This window comes from Peromyscus californicus, unplaced genomic scaffold (genome assembly GCF_007827085.1).
Source record: "Peromyscus californicus insignis strain IS unplaced genomic scaffold, ASM782708v3 Scaffold_3__1_contigs__length_106647218, whole genome shotgun sequence".
Classification (NCBI taxonomy): domain Eukaryota; kingdom Metazoa; phylum Chordata; class Mammalia; order Rodentia; family Cricetidae; genus Peromyscus; species Peromyscus californicus.
In genome coordinates, this window is record NW_026294551.1 from 6884250 (window position 1) to 6906118 (window position 21869).

General features: G+C 49.2%; 1 protein-coding gene across 3 annotated transcripts; it reads left to right on the forward strand.

The window, feature by feature from the left end:
• The first annotated feature begins 31 nt into the window (after nt 1–31).
• Gga3 (golgi associated, gamma adaptin ear containing, ARF binding protein 3) lies at nt 32–21751 on the forward strand. 3 transcript variants are annotated; one of them, XM_052758966.1, is made up of 18 exons: nt 32–188; nt 9031–9115; nt 9213–9288; nt 12059–12157; nt 13975–14098; nt 14346–14449; nt 14927–15007; nt 15381–15518; nt 16070–16151; nt 16231–16347; nt 16672–16917; nt 17233–17300; nt 17584–17686; nt 17795–17906; nt 18124–18347; nt 19449–19618; nt 19742–19852; nt 20101–21751. In XM_052758966.1, the coding sequence occupies exons 1-18, from the start codon at nt 149–151 to the stop codon at nt 20209–20211; spliced, it is 2091 nt and encodes a 696-aa protein (XP_052614926.1). In that variant the 5' UTR covers nt 32–148; the 3' UTR covers nt 20212–21751. The 3 variants fall into 3 exon arrangements, with proteins under 3 accessions (XP_052614926.1, XP_052614923.1, XP_052614924.1); XM_052758963.1 differs by having other exon boundaries at nt 17584–17906; XM_052758964.1 differs by having other exon boundaries at nt 17584–17906; nt 21277–21751.
• The last annotated feature ends 118 nt before the right edge of the window (nt 21752–21869 follow it).

Below are 21869 nucleotides of genomic sequence, written 5' to 3' on the forward strand. Positions count from 1 at the left end.
CCGTCCGCCCGATATTCGACACAGTCCGGCGCGCCTGTCGGCGGCAGCTCTCAACTCTCTCAGGCCCCCATGCAGGCCCCGCCCCGGACCGGCTCGCGCAGAATCTCGCGAGGTTTGAGTCCGCAGGACCGGACTGGGCGGCTGCAATATGGCGGAGGCGGAAGGGGAGAGCCTGGAGTCCTGGCTGAGTGAGTATCCGGGGCCGCTTTGCCTGACCTCCAACCGCGGGCCGCCCTCCTCCCTCACCCCGACATCCCTTCTGCGGCGGCGGCGGCGGCTTGTGGCAGTCCGCAGCCGGCCTCGCCTCGCCGCGAGCATCCCGCGTTCTCACCCCTGGGCGAGCAGGGGCCCTTCCCTGCGGCGCGTCCTCCGGCTCCCGCGCGCGACACCTGCAGCTCGAGGTCTAGCAGGCCCGGGAAAAGCGACAGCCGGGTGCTTGGGGCTGACAGGCACAGGCGCGTCGCGGAGGTGGAGGGACCTTGTACCCCAAAGCCCCAAGGATGTAAAAGCTCCGGATTGGGCCGGTCCCTCTGGGAGTGGGGAGTGGTGCCACCCGTGCATAGCTGAGAGCTCCAGCATTGTGACCATGGACTCTGTCTGCCCGTTTTCCTCAGGCACGATGCTTGAAGTGAGAATTCTTTTCCAAAGAGTGACTGCAGGGAATGGAGTACTACAAATGCATTGAAGGGACGCGCTCGCGCTCGCTCTCTCTCGCGCTCGCGCTCTCTCTCTCTCTCTCTCTCTCTCTCTCTCTCTCTCTCTCTCTCTCTCTCTCTCCCCTCTCTCTCCCACACACTCACACTTAACGAGATAACCCCCTCTGGAGCAGTGTGAAGCTGTTGTATCATTGTGTTGCTGTCATTACTAATTTACATTGCTATGAAGGAATGAGGTTTAACATTAGCAGGCAGATCATGTGTTTAGTAAGGGTTAACAAGGCTGGTTAATCACAAGGGTTAATAAGTTAACTAAGGGCTAGCCCCCGGGGAGCCTCTTAAATGGAGACGGAAATTGGGATGCCTACATAGAGCTTTGTGCCAAGGTATTTTACTGAGTACAGTCTCCAGCCTTTTGGGTGTGAAGACTTGCCTCCCAGTTGCCTGGTTGTCCTTAAGAAATACCCTTCAGGAGATTGAAATTAGGCTTGAAGGGGCGCACATCCCCAAAGGGAAGAAAAGGACGATTACATTTGCAAAGTCTGATGTTGCAGGCAGGCCACTGAACAGTTCTCCCTATATGGAACAGTTCTCCAAGGAGTGCGCAGTGCTGGATTGCAGACACTGGTTAAAATCACTTAGCCAGGGAGCTCAGTGTACAGCCAGCCTGTAGTTCCAGCTGTTCTGGGTGATGAGGAAGGGCCTGCCTGGCTGACAAGTGAGTAAAACACTAAATAAGGCAAACAGTGACACCCCGTGTCCAAAACTGAAAACACTGAGGTTAGAGTTCATTGTAGAGTATTCAGCTGTCCTAGAAGCCTCTGTGTAGACCAGGCTGGCCTCAAACTCACAGAGATCTGCCTGCCTTTGTCTCCCCAGTGCTGGAATTAAAAGTGTATGTCATGTCACCGTACCTGGCTTCCAATCCCATTCTGGTTTGTTGTTTTTTTTTTTTTTTTTTGCTTGTTTTTGTTTTTCTATATAACAGCTCTGGTTGTTCAGGAACTTGCTCCGTAGACCAGGCTGGCCTCGAACTCACAGACATCCACCTGCCTCTGCCTCCTGAGTGCTGGGATTACAGCCCCAATCACATTCTTGAAAGATGAAAATAAATAAAATGTTGACCAAGTACCCAGCTAACAAAACCAGTTCTGTAGCCACAGTTCAAACAGGACACTCTGACGGCACTCAGACTTTTCCTAAAACCTTGCAGCTGGGAGTAACCAGAGTGGAATTGGTTCAGTGCGCAGATGGTAATGAGAAAAATTGGAATAATTTAAGAGACTTAAGCTGAGCTCAGCAGGGTTGATTTACTTGTTTTCTTTTTATGAGACAGGGTTTCAGGAAGCCTGGGCTGGCCTCAAACATGCTATGAAGCTGAGATTTCAGAAGGGCACCTTCCACATTTCTCATGACTGAATGGTGTGACTTGCACCAATGCCGTGAACCAGTCCCTGCCATCTTAGTGAAGGTCCTGTCACCCATGGTTTGCCTGCCTTACTACAGCAGCCTCTCCTGGGTCCACTCTACATACTGCTTCCAGGAGAGCGGTTACCATTGGTCACCCTCCCCCTGCTTCCAAACCTGCCCCCATCCTTCCAGTCCATCTCTGGTCATTCCCTGCCTTTTCTCAGTGGCCTTCTGGTGCTTTTCCCACCAGCACACAGTGTTCTTATTAACCCCAAAGCCCTGCTCCCCTTTGCTCAATTAAATGCTTCAAACCCATCTCAGAGTCGTCTTCTCACAAACCATCTCGTGATGACTTCAACCCTGTCTCAGGCCCTGCGTGGCGCATTCACTGGTGGTTAGCAAGCCGCTGCCATGGGGAGTGTTAGGATAAGGTTGTTTTCGCCAGGCATAGTGGAACACACCTTTAGTCCTAGCACCTGTAAGGCAGAGATAGATCTGTGTGAATTTGAGGCCAGCCTGGTCTACAGAGTGAGATCCAGGACAGCCAGGGCTGTTACACAGAGAAACCCTGTCTCTGAAAACAAAACAAAAGAAAGACAACGGGAGGCAGCCCCAGAATGCTGAGTGGTGACGTATAAAGCACAGAGCAGCAGGGGTTGGCGTTGGGCGGTTAGACAGATATAGGAGTAGAGAGGAAGTTAGGCTGGGAAGTCAGGGTCAAATCCAAGGACACTGGGAATTTCTGCCTGAGGGTTGAGTGTTGACAGCTAGCAGGCTCCCATTCCTCTTAGACCTGATTGAGCTATCCTGTTAGGAGGATTGATGGCAGGCTTCACCTAGAATGATGAGAACAAGCTAGGTGTGCTGGCTTTCATCTGTTCTCCAGCACTTGGAGGCTGAGGCAGGAGGCTCTCCCCAAGTTTGAGACCAGTACCATTAAGGGTTACCGAGTGAAACCTTGTTTCCAAAACAACCCCAAAAACCAGCATTGGCAAGATGGTTCAGCGAATAAAGAGGCTTGCTGTGCAAGCCTGGCTACGCTTGGGTGCAGCCATTGGGACCATGTAAATGTGAAGGAGAGCCAACTCTGTAAAGTTGTCCTCTGGCCTCCCCATGTGTGCTGTGGTAACCATGTGCCCCAGCTCAGACGTTGTGTACGACACAGAATGTGAGAGAAGAAGGGGAGGTTCTGGAAGGAGCAAGAAGTTGGGGTAGGGAGGAGAAAGATTGTACAAAGACGTGGATTAGGAAAGCGACTCCAAGAGCCAGGAAATGGCTCCACAGGTAAGAGCACTGGCCACCAAGCTTAAACCTGAGTTTGATCCCAGGGAGCCACATAGTGGAAAGAGAGAAGCAACTCCCACCAGTTGTCATTTAACCTCACACTTGTGACATACCACACATCTCCCCTCCTACCCCCTTCCCACATACACAATAAATAAATATGTAATAAAAATTTAAAAAAGGGGGAAAAAAGCAAGATTGCCAGGATATGGGGAAGGAATGAGAAGGGATCAGCAGTAGGGTTCAGACCTGGGTGCTTTTGAATAGCAGTACTGTATATAGAAATAGGGGAAGTCAGTAAGGAGAAGTGATAGGTCCTCAGACTTATTTGTGTATCAAAGTAACGTAATTATAGACTTGTTTATGTGCCAATTTCTTCCTCATGCTCACATAGAAGCACAGCTTCCTCAAGGGCCTGCCTGTGTTTTGTACTTTACCCATAGCTCCTCCAGTGTCTTACTTTTGAGATGTGTGAAAGCTTGAATCATCTCAGACAACTTCGAGGGTTATAGCAGTTTGTTTTCCATGAGTACCTGAGAGACAAGGCAACTGGGCCTTTCTCCTTTGGTTCAGGATGCAGCGGTACAGGTTGACCTTGACCCCTTCCTTTGCTGTGCTCTTGGGTCTGCTTATTTTTGGGTCATTGCTGTGTGCAGCTTGGTTTCCTTGGAGAGGCCAAGCCATGTGGAGTTCCAAGTAGTCAAAGCTGCTTGTTTTCATCCCTATCCTCTGACGTCCTGTAGGAGTCGAGGTTAGCAGTGCTTAAGCTAAGTAGTACTTAAGGAGAGTAGGACATCTGGAGGGATGGAAGCAGCGGAGGATGAGCCTTTCACCAGAGACCCAAAAGACAAACTGTCAGCAGAGGAGGACCCATAGGGGTGGTTCAAGGCCTAGTTTGGGGAGTGGGGGGGCACGACACTCCATTGTTGGCTCTGCTAGATGAGGAGAATGTGGGGTAGGCGAAGTGAGGAGCGCTTGGAGAGCTGGAGTCATCTAGTACCACCCGCAGTAGTTTTTCTAGTTGCTGTGGGTGACAGGTTATGCCTTCTGAGCTGCAGACACTGGGAAACGGTACTGTGTTCCCTGTCCTCTGTGAGAAGAAGGTGGAGCGTTCTGGGGGGCAGCAGTGCTTGGGAAGAGAGTTTTCTTTGCGGACTTTGCAGTTTTCTTTGCCTGTTGCTTTGTAGGAGTCGTTACGTTACTCTGTTTGGAAGGTGGTTTTCCCATTGTCCACTGTGCAAGTCTTGTGTCTCTCATAGAAGCATTAGGCATGGGTCTGGCTCTCGGTGTCTTATTTTGAGTCCTGTAGCTTCTTGGTTTCATGTGAAAACTTGAAGCATCCCAAAAGATAGCGATTAGCATAGCAAAGCCACACTGACACCTGAGACACCTGGGCCAGGAGACCTTGGTGATGACTAGTATTGTCTGGTGATTGGTGTAGGCTCGACAACATTTCTTATCAAATGGACACTGCTGATTAAAATAATCCCTCTTTGTGCTTGCCATTTGGAAGGTGTTACTAATTATCTTTCAAGATTGAGAACAGCCACCTTGGCATATATCTGTAATCCCAGCACTAGGAAGCAAAGGCAGGAGCATCAGGAGTCAAGGTCATCCTTGACTACATAGTGAGTTGGAGCCTAGCCTGGGCTACATGAGACCCTGTCTCAAAATAAATAAAAAGCCCTAGCCATGTGTTTTTTCCTCTAAATATAAACTTACAAACTTGTGTATGTTACTGGGAATTGAAGCTGGGGCCTCCCATATGCTCAGCAGGATCTCTACCACCTAGTTGTTCTCAACTCTAGTTACTTCTTACTTTGAGGTAAGTGTACTTGGAATTCTTCTTCACCCTACCAAGTCCAACGTTGAGATTGCAGACTATTTTAGTGACTTTTCTATCGCCCTGGCTAAGACACCATGACCAAGGCAACTTGTAGAAGACAATGTTTAACTTGAAGCTTGCACTTTCAGAGGGTGAGTCTGTGACCATCATGGTGGGAGCATGGTGGCAAGCAGGCAGGCATGGCTCTGAAGCAGTGGCTGAGAGTTTACGTCTTGAGATACAACCATGAGGCAGAGAGAGCTAAGGAATGGTGTGGGCTTTTCAAACCTCAAAGCCTGCCCCCAGTGACACACCTCCTCGAACCAGGGTCCTACAAGGCCTATGCCATGAGGCCTCATTCTCTTTCTTTGTTTTTGGTTTTTTGAGACACGGTTTCTCTGTGTAGTTTTGGTGCCTATCCTGAATCTTGCTCTGTAGACCAGGTTGGCCTCGAACTCAGATCACCTGGCTCTGCCTCTCAAGTGCTGGGATTAAAGGCGTGCGCCACCACTGCCAGTCGAGGCCTCACTTTCTAAATTCAAACTTTGGTCACTAGCGTCTTCGTGCTGAAGCCAGACCAGAAGCCCTGTCAGGCAGAACCAGCCCCAGTCTAAGACGACCTCTGCTCAGATGCCCTGTTCTTGGTGGAAGGGTGGGTTTTTAGGTTTCAATCCTTCACCTTACTGGTGATTTGTGGGTGGGGAATACAGAATTTCTTTGTAACCCAAGCCGCCAGAAATGCCTGACCTTCCTGCTTCTGTTTTATGAGAGTTGAGATTGTAGACATCCATTGGATGCCAAGCTTACCTGGTGCTTTATGTTTGTTTATTGGTATTGGTCATTAAACCAAGAGCCTTGTACATGCTTGGAAAGTCCTCTACAACTGAGCTATATCCCCAGCCTTTTTCTGTTTTTCTATTTGCTTTTTTTGGTTTTTTTTGGTTTTTGTTTTTTTGAGACAGGGTTTCTCTGTGTAGCCCTGACTGTCCTGGATCTTGCTCTGTAGATCAGGCTGGCCTCCAACTCACAGAGATCCACCTGCCTCTGCCTCTTGAGTGCTGGGATTAAAGGCATGTACCCCTAGGCATTTTTTTCCCCTTTTTTAAAAAATTGTGAAACAAGCCAGGCAATGGTGGCACACAGCTTTGATCCCAGGGAGGCAGAGGCAGGCAGATCTCTGTTTGTTTGAGGCTAGCCTGGTCTGCAAAGCAAGTTCCAGGACAGCCAGAGCTACACAGAGAAACCTTGTCTCAAAAAAAATTGTGAGACAAGGTCCTGTTAAGTTGTCCAGGTTAACCTTAAACTTATTTTGTAGCCCAGGCTAGCCTTGAACTTTCAGGCCTCTTGCTTCAACTTCTCACGCCGTGCTCTCAGGCCTAGACCCAGTGGTGATTTTTTTTTTTTTTTTAAAGATTTATTTATTTATTATGTATACAGTGTTCTGTCTGCACATATCCCTGCAAACCAGAAGAGGGCACCAGATCTCATTACAGATGGTTGTGAGCCACCATGTGGTTGCTGGGAACTGAACTCAGGACCTTTGGAAGAGCAAGCAGTATTCTTAACCTCTGAGCCATCTCTCCAGCCCCAAGTGGTGATTTTTAAAGTTAAGAAAACACAGCTTGGTGTGGTGATGCATGCCTACAATTTTAGTACTTGAGATGCCAAGGTAGGAGGATCATTGTGAGTTCAAGACCTGCCTGGGCTGAAGTATAAGAATCTTAAAAGAGCCGGGCGGTGGTGGCGCACGCCTTTAATCCCAGCACTTGGGAGGCAGAGCCAGGCGGATCTCTGTGAGTTCGAGGCCAGCCTGGGCTACCAAGTGAGTTCCAGGAGAGGCGCAAAGCTACACAGAGAAACCCTGTCTCGAAAAACCAAAAAAAAAAAAAAAAGAATCTTAAAAGAGGGTGGTGATGGGCCGGGCGGCGGTGGTGCACGCCTTTAGTCCCAGCACTCAGGAGGCAGAGGCAGGTGGATCTTGGTGAGTTTGAGGCCAGCCTGGTCTACAGAGCGAGATCCAGGAATGGTGCAAAGCTACACAGAGAAACCCTGTCTCTAAAAACCAAAAAAAAAAAGAGGGTGGTGATGGTGGTGAGCTGGCTCAGTCAGTAAAGGTGCTTGCCACCACGTCTGAGTTTTGATTCTCACATGATAAAGGAAAACTCACATCTGGCGTTGGTGGCGCACACCTTTGATCCCAGCACTCAGGAGACAGAGGCAGGTGGATCTCTGTGAGTTTGAGGCCAACCTGTCTACTGAGCGCGTTCCAGGACAGCCTACAAAGCTACACAGAGAAACCCTGTCTTAGGGGACAAAAAAAAAACTCACATGACAGAAAGAGAGAACCAGTTCCTATAATTGTCCACCGACTTCCACATTCACAGTACTTGAGCCCCACCCATGCCTCCACCCCCCCAAGTAAATAAGTGTAAAGAAGACGAAAGCAGCCACATTTAGAACCAAAATCTAGAAACTTAGGAGGTTAGCTTGTGTAATGTTGGACGGTCTGTCACTGCAGAAGACCAAGGCTCTTGGAGAAAATGTGCGGCTCAGGCTTTCTCTTTTCTCTGGGCCTGAGGCTCTGAACACAGAGAGCAGAATTCAGATCTGCATCAGAGCCTTTCACCACCCGCAGCTGAGCCATCTTCTTTTAGCACATATGCCAAAGTAGCAGGAAGGAGGCCAAAGCAAGTGTTCTGGGCTTTACATCTAGCGCTGGAATTCTAGAATTTCTGTAGCCCTCAGAATGCTCACAGGATTTGTCTGTACTTGATCATTGAAGGCAATTTAAACAGGGTGCTGAATCTGTTTATGCAGGGAAAGACTGCACAAGATTGGTAGGTGTTTAATTAGAGCCAAATACATTTGTAGAGGGTCCTCTGCAACTTCAGAAATCTTTAAAGCATTAAGAAAGGTTAGGAGCCGGGTGGTGGTGGCGCACGCCTTTAATCCCAGCACTCGGGAGGCAGAGCCAGGCGGATCTCTGTGAGTTCGAGGCCAGCCTGGTCTCCAAAGCGAGTTCCAGGAAAGGCGCAAAGCTACACAGAGAAACCCTGTCTCAAAAAACCAAAAAAAAAAAGAAAGGTTAGGTCGGGCTGGAGAGATGACTCAGCCATTAAGAGCACTTACTGCTCTTCCAGAGGACCTGAGTTCAGTTCCCAGCACCCACATGGCAGCTCACAACTATCTGTAACTCCAGTTCCAGAGAATCTGACACCTTCACACCAGTGCACATAAAATAAATTTAAATAAAAAATATACCATTAAAAAAAAGAAAGGTTACGTCTAGAAAATGTTTGTGAAGGATCTGTAGGTTTTTCGAGACAGGGTTTCTCTGTGTATTTTTGGTGTCTGTCTTGGATCTTGCTCTGTAGACCAGGCTGTTCTCAAACTCACAGAGATCTGCCTGCCTCTGCCTTCTAAGTGCTGGGATTATAGGTGAGTGCCACCATCACCTGGCTGCTTTCTTATTTTTTTTATTGCAACTTCCAAAAATATTAGGCAGAAAGCAGGATTTATATTTGTTGTCTGGCTGAACTGTGGAAACATCCTTATGAAACAAATTTGGAAGCAAACTTACTGTGTTTAAAAATTGTGAAGACATGCCAGGTGGTGGTGGCGCACGCCTTTAATCCCAGCACTGGAAGGCAGAGGCAGGTGGATCTTTGTGAGTTCGAGGCCAGCCTGGTCTACAGAGCGAGATCCAGGAAAAGGCGCAAAGCTACACAGAGAAACCCTGTCTCAAAAAAACCCCAAAAAAAAAAAAAAAAAAAAAAAACCCAAAAAAAAATTGTGAAGACAACCTTGTGTTGTGAATTGCTCTTCTAACAGTTTTCCTCTGTTTTGTGCCCCAAGATAAAGCTACCAATCCTTCTAACCGCCAGGAAGACTGGGAATATATCATTGGCTTCTGTGATCAGATCAACAAAGAGCTTGAAGGGTGAGTGCCAGTGAGAGAGAAGGCTAAAACCTGACCAAGGAGGGCTGGCCCGATGGCCCTCCATCTGCAGACTGACTCTAGTGTGCTTGTCTACCAGGCCCCAGATCGCTGTCCGACTCCTGGCTCACAAGATCCAGTCTCCACAGGAATGGGAGGCAGTGCAGGCCCTCACGGTAGGTCTTTGCTGCCAGAGATGAAAGCAGTGGATATTCACTTGCTCAGGTCTTTCCTCACACACGCATTAGGCCATCGGTGGTAATCAGGCATGCCCAAAGTCCAGTGATACAGGTTGAGCATATCTAGAACATGTCAATCAGCTGGTCTGCAAGTACTCATGCCTCTAGACCTAGCACGGAGGCTGCACAGGTAACTGAGAGATCCCAGAGGCGGGACCTTCAGTCCAGTACAGGGCTCAGAGAGGACTTAAGTAGTCTTGACACTTAAGAGTCAATGGCTCATGGACAGAGTCAGGCAGATCTCTGTGAGATCAAGACCAGCCTGGTCTACAAAACAAGTTCAGGACACCCAGCACTGCATAGAGAAACCCTGTCTCAAAAAAGAACAAAAAAGTCAGCCAGCCGGGCTGGAGAGATGGCTCAGAGGTTAAGAGCACTGGCTGCTCTTCCAGAGGTCCTGAGTTCAATTCCCAGCAACCACATGGTGGCTCACAGCCATCTGTAATGAGATCTGGCGCCCTCTTCTGGCCTGCAGGGATACATGCAGACAGAACACTGTACACATAATAAATAAATAAATCTTTAAAAAAAAAAAAAGTCAGCCAGTCAAAGAAAAGCCTGGGAGATCCAGTTGGTGGCATACCTGAAGATGCTGTCTGTACTAGTGAAGATGTCATGCTGATAGTCAGGGCCACAAGGGCAGAGGTCAGTATTTGGTCAGGCAGTGAGGGGAACATTCAGGTGCTTCCCTGCTCCCCAGACAACAGCCAGATTTAGAGACTCTGGGTCCTTTCTGACCTTGACTTCATTTGGTTCCTGGAGACAGAAGAACAACGGTGTGTAGAGGCCCAGGTGCAGTGCTCTTTCCCTGTGGAGCCAAGACCTTTACAACAGTGATTTTCAAGGGCAGTCAACCTCCTGGTTTGGTTGATTGATTGATTTTAAGATGTCTCAATCCTTCTGTCTCCATCTCTAAAGTGTTAATACTACAGGCATGTGTCACCATGCCTGGTTTGCAAGGAGGCAGTTTTGGTCTCCTGAGGACATTTGATAGTGTGGGGTACTTTTATTGTAGAGGGTAGTGCAATAGTGCTGCTGGCTTCTAGAGTGGGGTAACCAGGGGTGCAGCTAACTATCCTGAAATGCATGGGACAGCTCCAGAGCAAAGAGGGGCTAGTCTGAAATGTCAGCCAGGCTGCAGTGGAGAAACCTTGCTTTAAAGAAACAAACCACTGGGAGCTGGGGAAGCTGGCTCAGTGGTTAGGACTACTGGCTGATCGTCAGAGGACCTGGGTTTAATTCCCAGCACCCACATGGAAACTTATAACCATCTGTAACTCGAGTTTTAGGGCATCCCATGCTCTCTTCTGGCCTCCTCTAGCACTGTACACATGTGGTGCACAGACATACAGGCAGACAAATACCTGTATACATAAAACAAAATCCTTCCCTATGTATGTGTGTTTATTTTAAAAAGAAACTACTGGACATGTTATCACATGCTTTTTGATTTATCGAGACAGGGTCTCTCTGTGTAGCTTTTAGAGCCTGTCCTGGAACTCACTTTGTAGACCAGGCTGGCCTCGAACTCACAGAGATTCACCTGCCTCTGCCTCCCCAGTGCTGGGATCAAAGGCTTGTGCCACCACCACCCCACCTATCATATGCTTTTAATCCCAGCATTTGTTATCAGACACTTAATTCCAGCACTTAGTAGACAGAGGCTGGCAGATCTCATTGAGTTCCAGACTAACCTGCCTCAAAACAGAAAAGCAGAGACAAAACCAAGGGACTAAGGGGGATGGCTCAGTTGGTAGAGTGCTTGCAAGCATGAGGACCTGAGTTCAGTCCCTGGGACCTACAGCGAACACCAGATGTAATTCTTGGTAACAAAGACAGGTGGACATTGGCCAGCCAGCCTAGACTAATTGGTAGTCCTAGGCCAGTGAGAGTTCCTGTCTCAAAACAAGGTGGACTTCATTTAAGGAAGGGTGCCTGAGGTTAACCTGGCTTATACACACATATGTTCAGACCTGAACACTGACATGTACAAGCTGCCTGAATGATGGGGCCCCAAGCAGAATAGGAACGTGCAAAAAATGGAGGCAAGGGAAATGCCCCATCATCTAAATGAAAGATGATAGATTTAAATATCTACCTCCATAAAAGGTTGGTTTTCAGAAAGGACCCTGGACCCTGAGTCAGAGGACCTTTCTCCTTAGAACTTGGTTTTCCTCCTAAGGTTCCAAGTCAGTATCTTTGTGGAAGGCCCTTGCAGGTCTGGCAGCAAACTGTCTTGGTGTCTGGGTCTCAACATTTCCTGCTCTAGCCCTTGTGTAGCATTCTCTGCAGAGCATGCCATTAGAAGGGAGGATTTGTGTTGAGTGGTTCTGTGACTTAGCCTCCATTCCCAGGGGAGAGTGCACCATTTCTCATAGTGAATCCCTTCACCTAGGTCAGGTTCCTTAATGCTGCATGGGGCAGTACTGAGCTCCTCCCCTTGCCTCATACAGTATTAAGGATCCTGCCTCAACTTCATGTGCCATGCTTTGTTCAAGGCCATGGGAGACCTGCCCCTTTCTGAATGGAGATGGAGGAGGAGTGGAAGGGGAGAAGGGGTCTAGGTGGGAATATCCTGAAGTGCATAGGACAGCTCCAGATTGGGGGAAAATGTTATTTAAATAAAATAAAATATATATTAAAAAATACTGTATGTCTCAGGTGCCATACCTCCTGTCACAGACTGCCTCTCTCTGTGTGGCTGCAGGTGCTAGAGGCATGTATGAAGAACTGTGGGAGGAGATTTCATAACGAAGTGGGGAAGTTCCGGTTTTTGAATGAATTAATCAAAGTCGTCTCTCCAAAGGTCAGTTGATAGCAGTGTCCTGTGTTCTGGGAGCTGCTTTTATGTCCCTTCCTTTTTTACTGGCTTTTCTGGTCATTTAACATCTTCACAGAGATGATGCTCTGTGTCCTGTACTTGCAAACCTAGAAATTTCTAGGGTTCCTAGAAATACCAATGACTGATCAATCTGAGGTCTGAGTAGCCTCCTGATGGACTCCCAGCATAAACATGGCTGTATGTGTCCAGGAAAAGTGTAGAAAGCTAATACTCTGGGTCTGGAGAGATGGCTCAGAGGTTAAGAGAACTGGCTGCTTTTCCAGAGGTCCTGAGTTCAATTCCCAGCAACCACATGGTGGCTCACAACCATCTGTAATGAGATCTGGTGCCCTCTTCTGGCCTGTAGGCATACACGCAGGCAGAACAGTATATACATAATAAGTAAATAAAAAAAAAAGAAAGGAAGAAAAGAAAGCTAGTACTCTGTACTCCTAGCCTACATTGGGTACAAAGTTTTGCTTATTTGCTCCAGTGGCCGGGGTCTGTTGGGTAGCTCTAGACAGAGGGAACCATATCTCACGTTGGTGGCATTCTCAGACAGTCCTTCAAGCAGATGTAGTTGTAGGGCTCTGGAGAAATGGCTCAGAGGTTAAGAGCACTAACTGCTCTTCCAGAGGTCCTGAGTTCAATTCCCAGCAACCACATGGTGGTTCACAACCATCTATACTCAGATCTGATGTTCTTTTCTGGTGTGCAGGCATACATGCAAATAGAGCACATAAAATACATAAATAAATCTTTAAAAAAAAAAAAAAGGCTGGATGGTGGTGCCAGGCACACTTTTAATCCCAGTACTTGGGAGGCAGAGGCAGGTGGACCTCTGTGAGTTCAAGGTCAACCTGGACTACAGAGTGAGTCCAGGACAGCTAGGGCTGTTACACAGAAAAACCCTGGCTCAAAAAACCAAAAAAAGAAAGAAAGAAAATGTGGTTATCAGGCTGGAGACGTGGCTCAGTGATTAAGAGCACTTGCTACTGTCCCAGAGGACTCATATTCAAATCTCAGCACCCACATTGGATGGCTCATGAATGCCTGTAATTATAGCGTCATTGGCATCTGACACCAACTTCTGACCTTTACAGGCACCAACATACTCATGGGGGAACACTCAACATACATAAAAATAAAAATAAATCTTTACTGGACTGGAAAGATGGCTCAGAGGTTAAGAGTATTGACTGTTGCTGGGGTGTGGTGGCGCATGCCTTTAATCCCAGCACTCAGGAGACAGAGCCAGGTGGATCTTTGTGAGTTCAAGGCCAGCCTGGTCTACAGAGCGAGTTCCAGGAAAGGCGCAAAGCTACACAGAGAAACCCTGTCTCGAAAAACCAAAAAAAAAAAACCAAAAAAAAAAAGAGTATTGACTGTTCTTCTAGAGGTCCTGAGTTCAATTCCCGACAACCACATGGTGGCTCACAACCATCTCTGAGATCTGGTGCCCTCTTCTGGTCTTCAGGATACATGCTGTATACATAATAAATAAATAAATCTTTTTAAAAAAAATCCTCACAAGTGTGTTCAGTTTACCTTAAAAAAAATACATAAAATAAATAAATAAATAAATCTTTACTACATTGCCCGCCTATTTCAGTGTCTCAGGCAGCTTCTGCATGGAAGCCCAGGGAGAGGGTCTTGGCCCTCTTCTGGCTACAGACTCTGTCGCTTCCATCCCTACTGTGTCACACTCTATAGAGTGCTGGGTTTGTTCAAGTAGACTTGTGAACTGGAATGGGGAACACTCTGTCAGGAAAGCAATTCTCCTCACTTCCTTTTGCCTCTAGTACTTGGGAGACAGGGTGTCTGAGAAGGTGAAGACCAAGGTCATCGAGCTGCTCTTTAGCTGGACGCTGGCCTTGCCGGAGGAAGCCAAGATCAGAGATGCCTACCATATGTTGAAGAGACAAGGTGTGTGTTTACCTCTCCATTAACCTCAGGGTGGCCCTCCCTGAGTGCTGGTCACAGCAAAGAAGACAGAGGAATGCTGGGGTTCCCAGGGTTCTGCCCTGTCTCTCCTGTAGAGAGTTGTGTGAGGGCTGAGATGAGAGCAGCCTGCTCTTTTTCTTGCTCCTCCTCATAGGGATTTGGCCCTCAATGTGTGAAGGACAAGGTGACCATTGCCTAAGTACGTACTCTGTCATTTGTGTCTCCTCAGGCATAGTGCAGTCGGACCCCCCCATCCCCATGGACAGAACGCTCATCCCCTCTCCCCCACCACGTCCCAGAAACCCTGTTTTTGATGATGAGGAGAAGTCCAAGGTAAAGTACATCTTGGACCTAGAGTCTTTAGATGACTCGTGGCAGTAGCAGGGTGAATGTGTCAGGGTGGCTTTTTATTTTTTATTTTTAGTTATTTATTTATTGTTTTTCAAGACAGGGTTTCTCTGTGTAACAGCCAAGGCTGTCCTGAACTCACTCTATAGACCAGGCTAACCTCGAACTCACAGAGATCTGCCTGCCTCTGCCTCCCAAGTGCTGGGATTAAAGGCATATGCCACCACCACCCGACCACTTTTGATTTTTTGAGACAGTATTCCACTATAGCCTAAACCAACCTTGAACTTGATATCTTTCTGCCTCAATCTCCTGAGTGGTGGCATTGTAGGCTTGAGCCATCCTACCAAACGTGAAATGGGGTCTTGCTTGGTATTGCAGGGAGCTATAGTTTCTTCTGGTCTGCCCAGTGGGGCTGGGCACACGCTCCCCTTCCTTCACTTTAGACACCTTCTCTTCCAGCTTTTAGCCAAGCTGCTGAAAAGCAAGAACCCAGATGATCTGCAGGAAGCTAACAAACTCATCAAGTCCATGGTGAAGGAAGTGAGTGGGTCCTGGTCCTCTGGGCGTGGGGCACAGAAGCATGTCACCACAGAGCAGAAATCCTTCCCCAGAGATCTTAGGCCTGTCTTGTTCACTCTGCACCAGCCCTGACCTGGAGTGAGTTTAGGAGGAGCCTTGTATTTTCTATGGGAGAAAGCAGTAGAGGAGTGGTGGAGGGGGAGGTGTCACTGTAAAAGAACGGCTCGGGGTAAGTCAGTCTGAGGGAGGCCTATAGTCTTAGGAAACAGGCTAAGCAGAGCTCTGAGACTTGGCCTCTGCCCTTGTACTGTTGGGTAACGAATGAGCCCTGCCTGGTGGTGGAAAGGCAAGCTAGGTGAACTTGTTTTTTCCTGCACCCTCTTGGCTGAGGCAGGATGAGGCTCGAATCCAGAAGGTGACCAAGCGCCTGCACACGTTGGAGGAAGTTAACAACAATGTCAAGCTGCTCCATGAGATGCTCCTTCACTACAGCCAAGAGTACTCGTCGGAGGCTGACAAAGAGCTCATGAAGGTAAGCTGCTGTGAGCTGAGAGCTTGATGCCCACATTGCTCTGCCCCAAGTGGGATCCTGGTCTGGTGAGGACATGCTTGCTTTTGGGGCTTGTTCATGGCAGCAGAGGGCAGTGTCCCTGTTTTATACAACTAACACTCCAGGTGCAAGTGCTCCAGCAGGGGAATGAAGGACAGTGCTTTTCTTTCACAGAGCTAACACTCCTGGTGCAAGTGCTTGCCCGAGACTCCAGAGTCAGTGTCTAGGTGCTCACTCCTACTCTCTGCCTTTAAGCCTTGGGCACACGTGGGTGGGAGACTTCCCTGAGACCCTGATGGTGACGTTGTAGCTTAGCTGTGTTTTCTGAGGCGCACATCTCGTCTACCATCTGAGTGACTTTGAGTTGATACAAAGACTTGGGCAACTTTGTTGAGTGAATCCTGACAGCACAAAGATGCATGCTCTGGTCCCAGTTCTGCCAGGAACTGTCTGTGGCTGAGGGGCATCCCACATTGAATCAGATAACTGCTGAGAGCTTCTGTAGTTGATTTTTATGTCCGGGTCTCTCTCAGGAGCTGTTTGATCGTTGTGAGAACAAGAGACGGACGTTATTTAAATTAGCCAGTGAGACAGAAGACAATGACAACAGTTTGGGTGAGCATAAAGAGTACTTGGCAAGGATCTGTGTGAGAGTCGTCACAGCCCTCACAGTGAGGAGTCTCTTTTGCTCTAGGGGACATCCTGCAGGCCAGTGACAACCTCTCCAGGGTCATCAGCTCTTACAAAACCATTATTGAAGGGCAGATCATCAATGGTGAGGTGACCACCTCAACCATGCCTGACTCTGAAGGTACATCCTATGATTCCCCATTCTGGGACCCTCCAGACCAGCCCCAAGTCCTGACCACTGAGCCACAAGTGGCAAGTCTTAGGGCCTGAGGGAATTCCCAACCATTTCAAGTGGTCTTTCGCTTCCCAGAGGCTAGAGGTATGCATGGAGATTGTTCTGCTTGCCTTCTCAAGCCTGGTTTTCAATTTCCCTAGAGAAATGCTACTGATTTGGGACAGAAGCTAAAAGCCTTAGCGCCTGTGTCCGGCCAGGGTCCTGCCTTCTACTACACAGGCACTACATTGACTCTGAATGTTTTTGTTCCTCTTGTGTTGACCCATCCAGGAAATGACCACTGCAGTAACCAAGGCACCCTCATCGACCTTGCTGAGTTGGACACCCCCTGCAGCTCATCCCCAGTGTTGGCCCCAGCGCCTGCCCCAGCCACTTCAGGCATCCCTATCCTCCCTCCACCCCCCCAGACCTCTGGGCCTCCACGAAGCCGGTCATCCAGCCAGGCCGAGGCTCCCCCAGGGCCTGAGAGCACGAGCAATGCCCTCTCCTTGCTAGATGAGGAGCTGCTCTGCTTGGGTACGTGCAAGGGTGGCATTAGAGGAAGGGGTCTCTAGTACGCTTTGTCAGTCAAGTTCCGGAGGCCACTGTGGATGCCAGGGTGAACATGGCTCTGGTGCAACTCAGCTCCTCTCTTCCTGGGAGGCCCTTCAGTCTCGTGTAAAGGGTGGAAGTGGATTTTCTTCCAAGTCTAGCTGTAAGGGAATACTTTCTCTGTACCCATTCATCAAGTAATGTCACTTGTCTTATCAAATGACCATTCTTCAGGGAGTTGGGGAGGTTGCTGCCTCAGCCCAGGGTCTCATCTCATTGAGTTTTCTTTTGTGTTCTTAGGCCTTACTGACCCAGCCCCCACTGCTTCCAGAGAGTCAGCTGGAAATAGTCAGTGGCACCTGTTTCAGGTAGCGGCACAGCATTGGCTACCTCACTAAAGTACACAAGGACCAGAACTCACCGGTTCCTTAGTCTGTGCCTGGCTGCACTTTGCTAGAGCCAGAGCGTCTGTATTCTCTAGAGCTCTGTCCAGTGTAGCTGGGACACGCTGCCTCCAAGGGTCGTTCCCCGACATTTAGTTCTGTGGGTCATGATGGGATGCCTCAGAAGGACCGACCTGGTGGGTTATGAACTGTGGTGTTGCTGCAGCTCCTCCTAAGCCTTTACTCACCTGCTGTTTCTGTTGTACAGAATGAACCATCATCAGACCTGGACTTCTTCAACCCCAGGCCAGTGTCTGCGGCCTGCTGCCCCTCAGATGGATCTCTGCTCCCTCCCCCAGTGTCTACCTCAAGTACGTCCCAAGCTCCACTGCCTGCTCCCTTCCCAGCTCCTGTGGTCCCAGCCAGTGCACCAGCCCCCAGCACTGGTTCCTTCATGTTCTCTTCTGGACCTGCCCCAGCCTCGGTTCCAAAGGCTGATCCCACAGCCCCAGAGTGCCACAGCTCAGCACTGGGTGACAGCAGCTCGCACCGCCTAGATGCCCTTGATCAGCTTCTGGAAGAGGCCAAAGTGTAATGGATGGGAGAAGAGAGGGTGGCTGAGGGTGGAGTGTCATGTGCAGTCAAAGGGAGGCTCCAGAGGACGGGGTATGGGGATCCCTTTTGATCCTGTTAATTGGGCTGGAAGCTGGTGGCCCTGGGTAGCTAGGGATTGGCCTTGGTTAAGGGGTTGCCCAGCAGTTCTAGCCTGCCCTCTGACTTGTCCTCTGTCCTCCTTCCTTCCCCCCAGGACCTCAGGCTTGGTGAAATCTGTTTCTTGTTTCTCCCCTGGGGCCACCTCTACCTCCCCACTGCTTCCCACCTCTACCCCAGCCAGGCCTCTCCTGCCCTTCTCAACGGGGCCTGGAAGCCCTCTCCTCCAATCACCAGCCTTCCAGTCCCAAGGCAGTCCTCTGAGGGGCCCAGAGCTCTCCCTGGCCAATGTCCATGTGCCCTTGGAATCAATCAAGCCTAGTAAGTGTTGGAGACAGGCAGCAGGCCTCACGGCCAGTGTTTACAGGTGTGTGGTCAGTGGGTTCTGACTCTGCAGGGCTCACTTCTGGTTAAGGGCCTACTTGCCTGCTGTCTTAAAATTTTTTTATTTTTTATTTATATATATTATATAATATATATATATATAATATATATATATTATATAATATATATATGTTTTGTTTTGTTTTGTTTTTCGAGACAGGGTTTCTCTGTGTAGCTTTGCGCCTTTCCTGGAACTCACTTGGTAGCCCAGGCTGGCCTCGAACTCACAGAGATCCGCCTGGCTCTGCCTCCCAAGTGCTGGGATTAAAGGTGTGTCACTGCCCGGCATTTTTTGTTTGTTTGTTTTTTGGTTTTTCTAGACAGGCTTTCTCTTTGTAACGGTCCTGGCTGTCCTGGAACCCACTTTGTAGACCTGGCTGGCCTTGAATTCACTCAGATCTGCCTGCCTCTGCCTCCTGAGTGCTGGGATTAAAGGCGTGTGCCACCACCTCCTGGCTGTCTTAAAAATTTTTTAAAGATTGTATTTTTATTATGTATGTTTGTGTGCCTCAGTCCATGCATGTGCTAGACATGTGTACAAGTTCCCACAGGGGTCAGAGAGTGTGTCAGAACTCCTGAAACTGGAGTTACAGGCAGTTGTGAGCTGCCCAGTGTGGGTGCTGGGAAGCTAGATCCTCTTCAAGAATAGCAAGTGCTCTTAACCACTAAGCCATCTCTCCAGCCTATCTCAGCTTTTTGTTTGTTTTGTTTTTCGAGGCAGGCTTTCTCTGTGAAGCCCTGGTTGTCCTGGGACTCATTCTGTAGATCAGGCTGGCCTTGAACTCACAGAGATCTACCTGCCTTTGCCTCCCTAATGTTGGGATTAAAGGTGTGCACCACCACAGCCAGCTCTACTCAACTTCCTACAGCAGTTGTATAACCTTGGGCCTCTCCAGTACTCACAGGGGAGCACTGTTCAGCCACACTTGCTTTTCTCCGTCCCACTTGGCTTCACTGAAGTACCACTGGGGCTCTGGAGTGCCTTGGGCATTCTCTCCTGTCATACTCTATGCTCACTAATGTAACACCTCCTTGCAGGCAGTGCCCTTCCGGTGACAGCCTATGATAAAAACGGCTTCCGCATCCTTTTCCACTTTGCTAAGGAGTGTCCCCCAGGACGGCCCGATGTGCTGGTGGTGGTAGTGTCCATGCTGAATACAGCTCCCTTGCCAGTCAAGAGCATTGTGCTGCAGGCCGCAGTGCCCAAGGTATCCACCTCCCTTATCTTGAACCTACTATGTTGGCCGCCATTCAGTGGCCAGCAGGTCGCAGTGGGTCTCTCTCAGACACCTGGACCATTCCCTTCAAAGGAGCTTCTTTTTTATCTTCAGTCAATGAAAGTGAAGTTGCAGCCACCCTCTGGGACAGAACTTTCTCCATTTAGTCCCATCCAGCCACCTGCAGCCATTACCCAGGTCATGCTACTGGCCAATCCAATGAAGGTAAGCATGGGAGAATCCACAATACCCACCTGGTCCTGCTGCCCCGATTAGGACACAGGAGTGCCACCTCTGCGCCTCTTGTCTGAAGTCCTGGCATGATCTGTAGCAGTAACCCCTTCCTGTCCCAGGTTAAGGGACTGAGCATGGGTAGACATGGGTGCACAAGGTCCATCCCACCAGCAGAGTCAAGAGAGTGACCCACAGAGGGAACTCCTGGACTGATTCTCACCTGCAGTCCTCTATTACAGGAGAAGGTGCGTCTTCGGTATAAGCTGAGCTTTGCTCTAGGGGAGCAGCTGAGCACAGAACTGGGTGAAGTGGACCAGTTTCCTCCTGTGGAGCAGTGGGGGAACCTATGACCCCAGCAAGTGCTGTCACCTCTCCTTGGAAGGCAGGCAACCTGAGACAGGCTCTGTCTAGTCCAGCCACTGTACACCCTGACAGTGTTTCTAGTTTGGTGTAGACCAAGGCCCTGGACATTTATCAGGTGGCAAGCCACTGCTGTGATCATCTCTTCTTGGGCCCCTAAAAGGACCAGTTTTATCTGCCTGTGTGACTTGAAGTGGCCGTACTGTGTGGGTAGGGAGGCTGGTGGCTTCACTGGCTGCCCTGGGATGGTGGACTCTGGGCCTGGAGTGGGTTTTCACTTTTTTTACTGGTATCCCTTGATACCAGGGAGAGGGCTCCGAAGAGCGCCTTTCCAACCCCTTCAAGAACTGCATCTTTACATCCTGAAGAGGCATGGCATGGGAGACTATACCTCCCACTGGTGTTCCATGCTGCTTGGCTAGCAGGCACTCCTGCTGCCTGAACCAAAGTGGGCAGCAGTGGTCCAGAGTGAGAATCTGGAATATACTATAGAGTCTTCACTCCGTTTTCTGCAGGCAGCAGCATCCTGAAGTGGCTATTGAGTGAGTGACGTGCTTTTCCTGACAGTGGCAGGTTGTGTCCTATGGACATCTCAGCAGGACAGGGAACACGGCTTAATAGCCTCAACTAGGGATAGGAAGGGAAATGGAAGAGTGCCCAATGTTTCCCTTCAGAAGCAGGTACTGTGGCTTTCTGGGAAAAGCATATCTCCTGCAGTGGGAATAGGCCATCCTACTCACTACCTCTTGCTTGGCATGAAATAAACTGCTGTGTTTCCCTTAAGCCTTTAAGGGAAGACACCTCCTGCCACTCTGCATCCTCCTGCTTTGGTGACTCCCTCTCCCCGCCACATGGAATGTAGTGTGGCACATGTGGTTGGACCCAGGAAGTCTCAGGGTCACACACATTGCACTAGACTTTGTCCTTTTGTGCTGCACCAAAACACCCCCTTTTCCCCAGCTCCAGAGGGTGCTGTCAGCGACATGTTGGGTCTGGAAGTGATGAGATGAGGGGCCATGCTTGAACTGAATTACCAGACCCTATTGCTTCCACAGTGCTCGGCCTCACCTCAGCTAGCATGACCCAGCTGCTCCAGGCCAGAGACTTCAAGCTTCGAGACAACAGGGGGCTCAGCTGTCTGTTCCTTGGGAGAAGGAGGGTGACACAACTGTACCCCTGGTCCCCTACACCTGGGAGCATCTTTACTCTGTGTCTAGAGGTCATCTGACCTACCTCCCCACCACTGTCCTTAGCTAGCAGGTTTTACAGTTTCCTTACAACAGGTCAAAAGAATCATTTTCCCCAGTAATGGAATAAATCCAGGAGCTTTCCAGAGACTGGTTTACTCCAGCCCTGGAATATCTATGGGATTACTATGTGGAGACATACTTTTATAAACCTTCAAATATTTAAATTATGAGTGTTGCTCACTAACACAGAGGTCACTCTTCGTGGTCAACAACTGTACTGGATGATGTGCCACCTTCTGCCCTTGTTTTGCTGCATGTGAAATAAAACCATTTTCACCCAGCTTGGAATCCTTCAATACAGAACACAGTTCATCCTGACGGGAAGACAGTATGCGAACTCCAGACAGGTTTTTGAAGTCTTGCTGAAGGAAGATAACCGAGGAAGTTAGGTGGAGTGT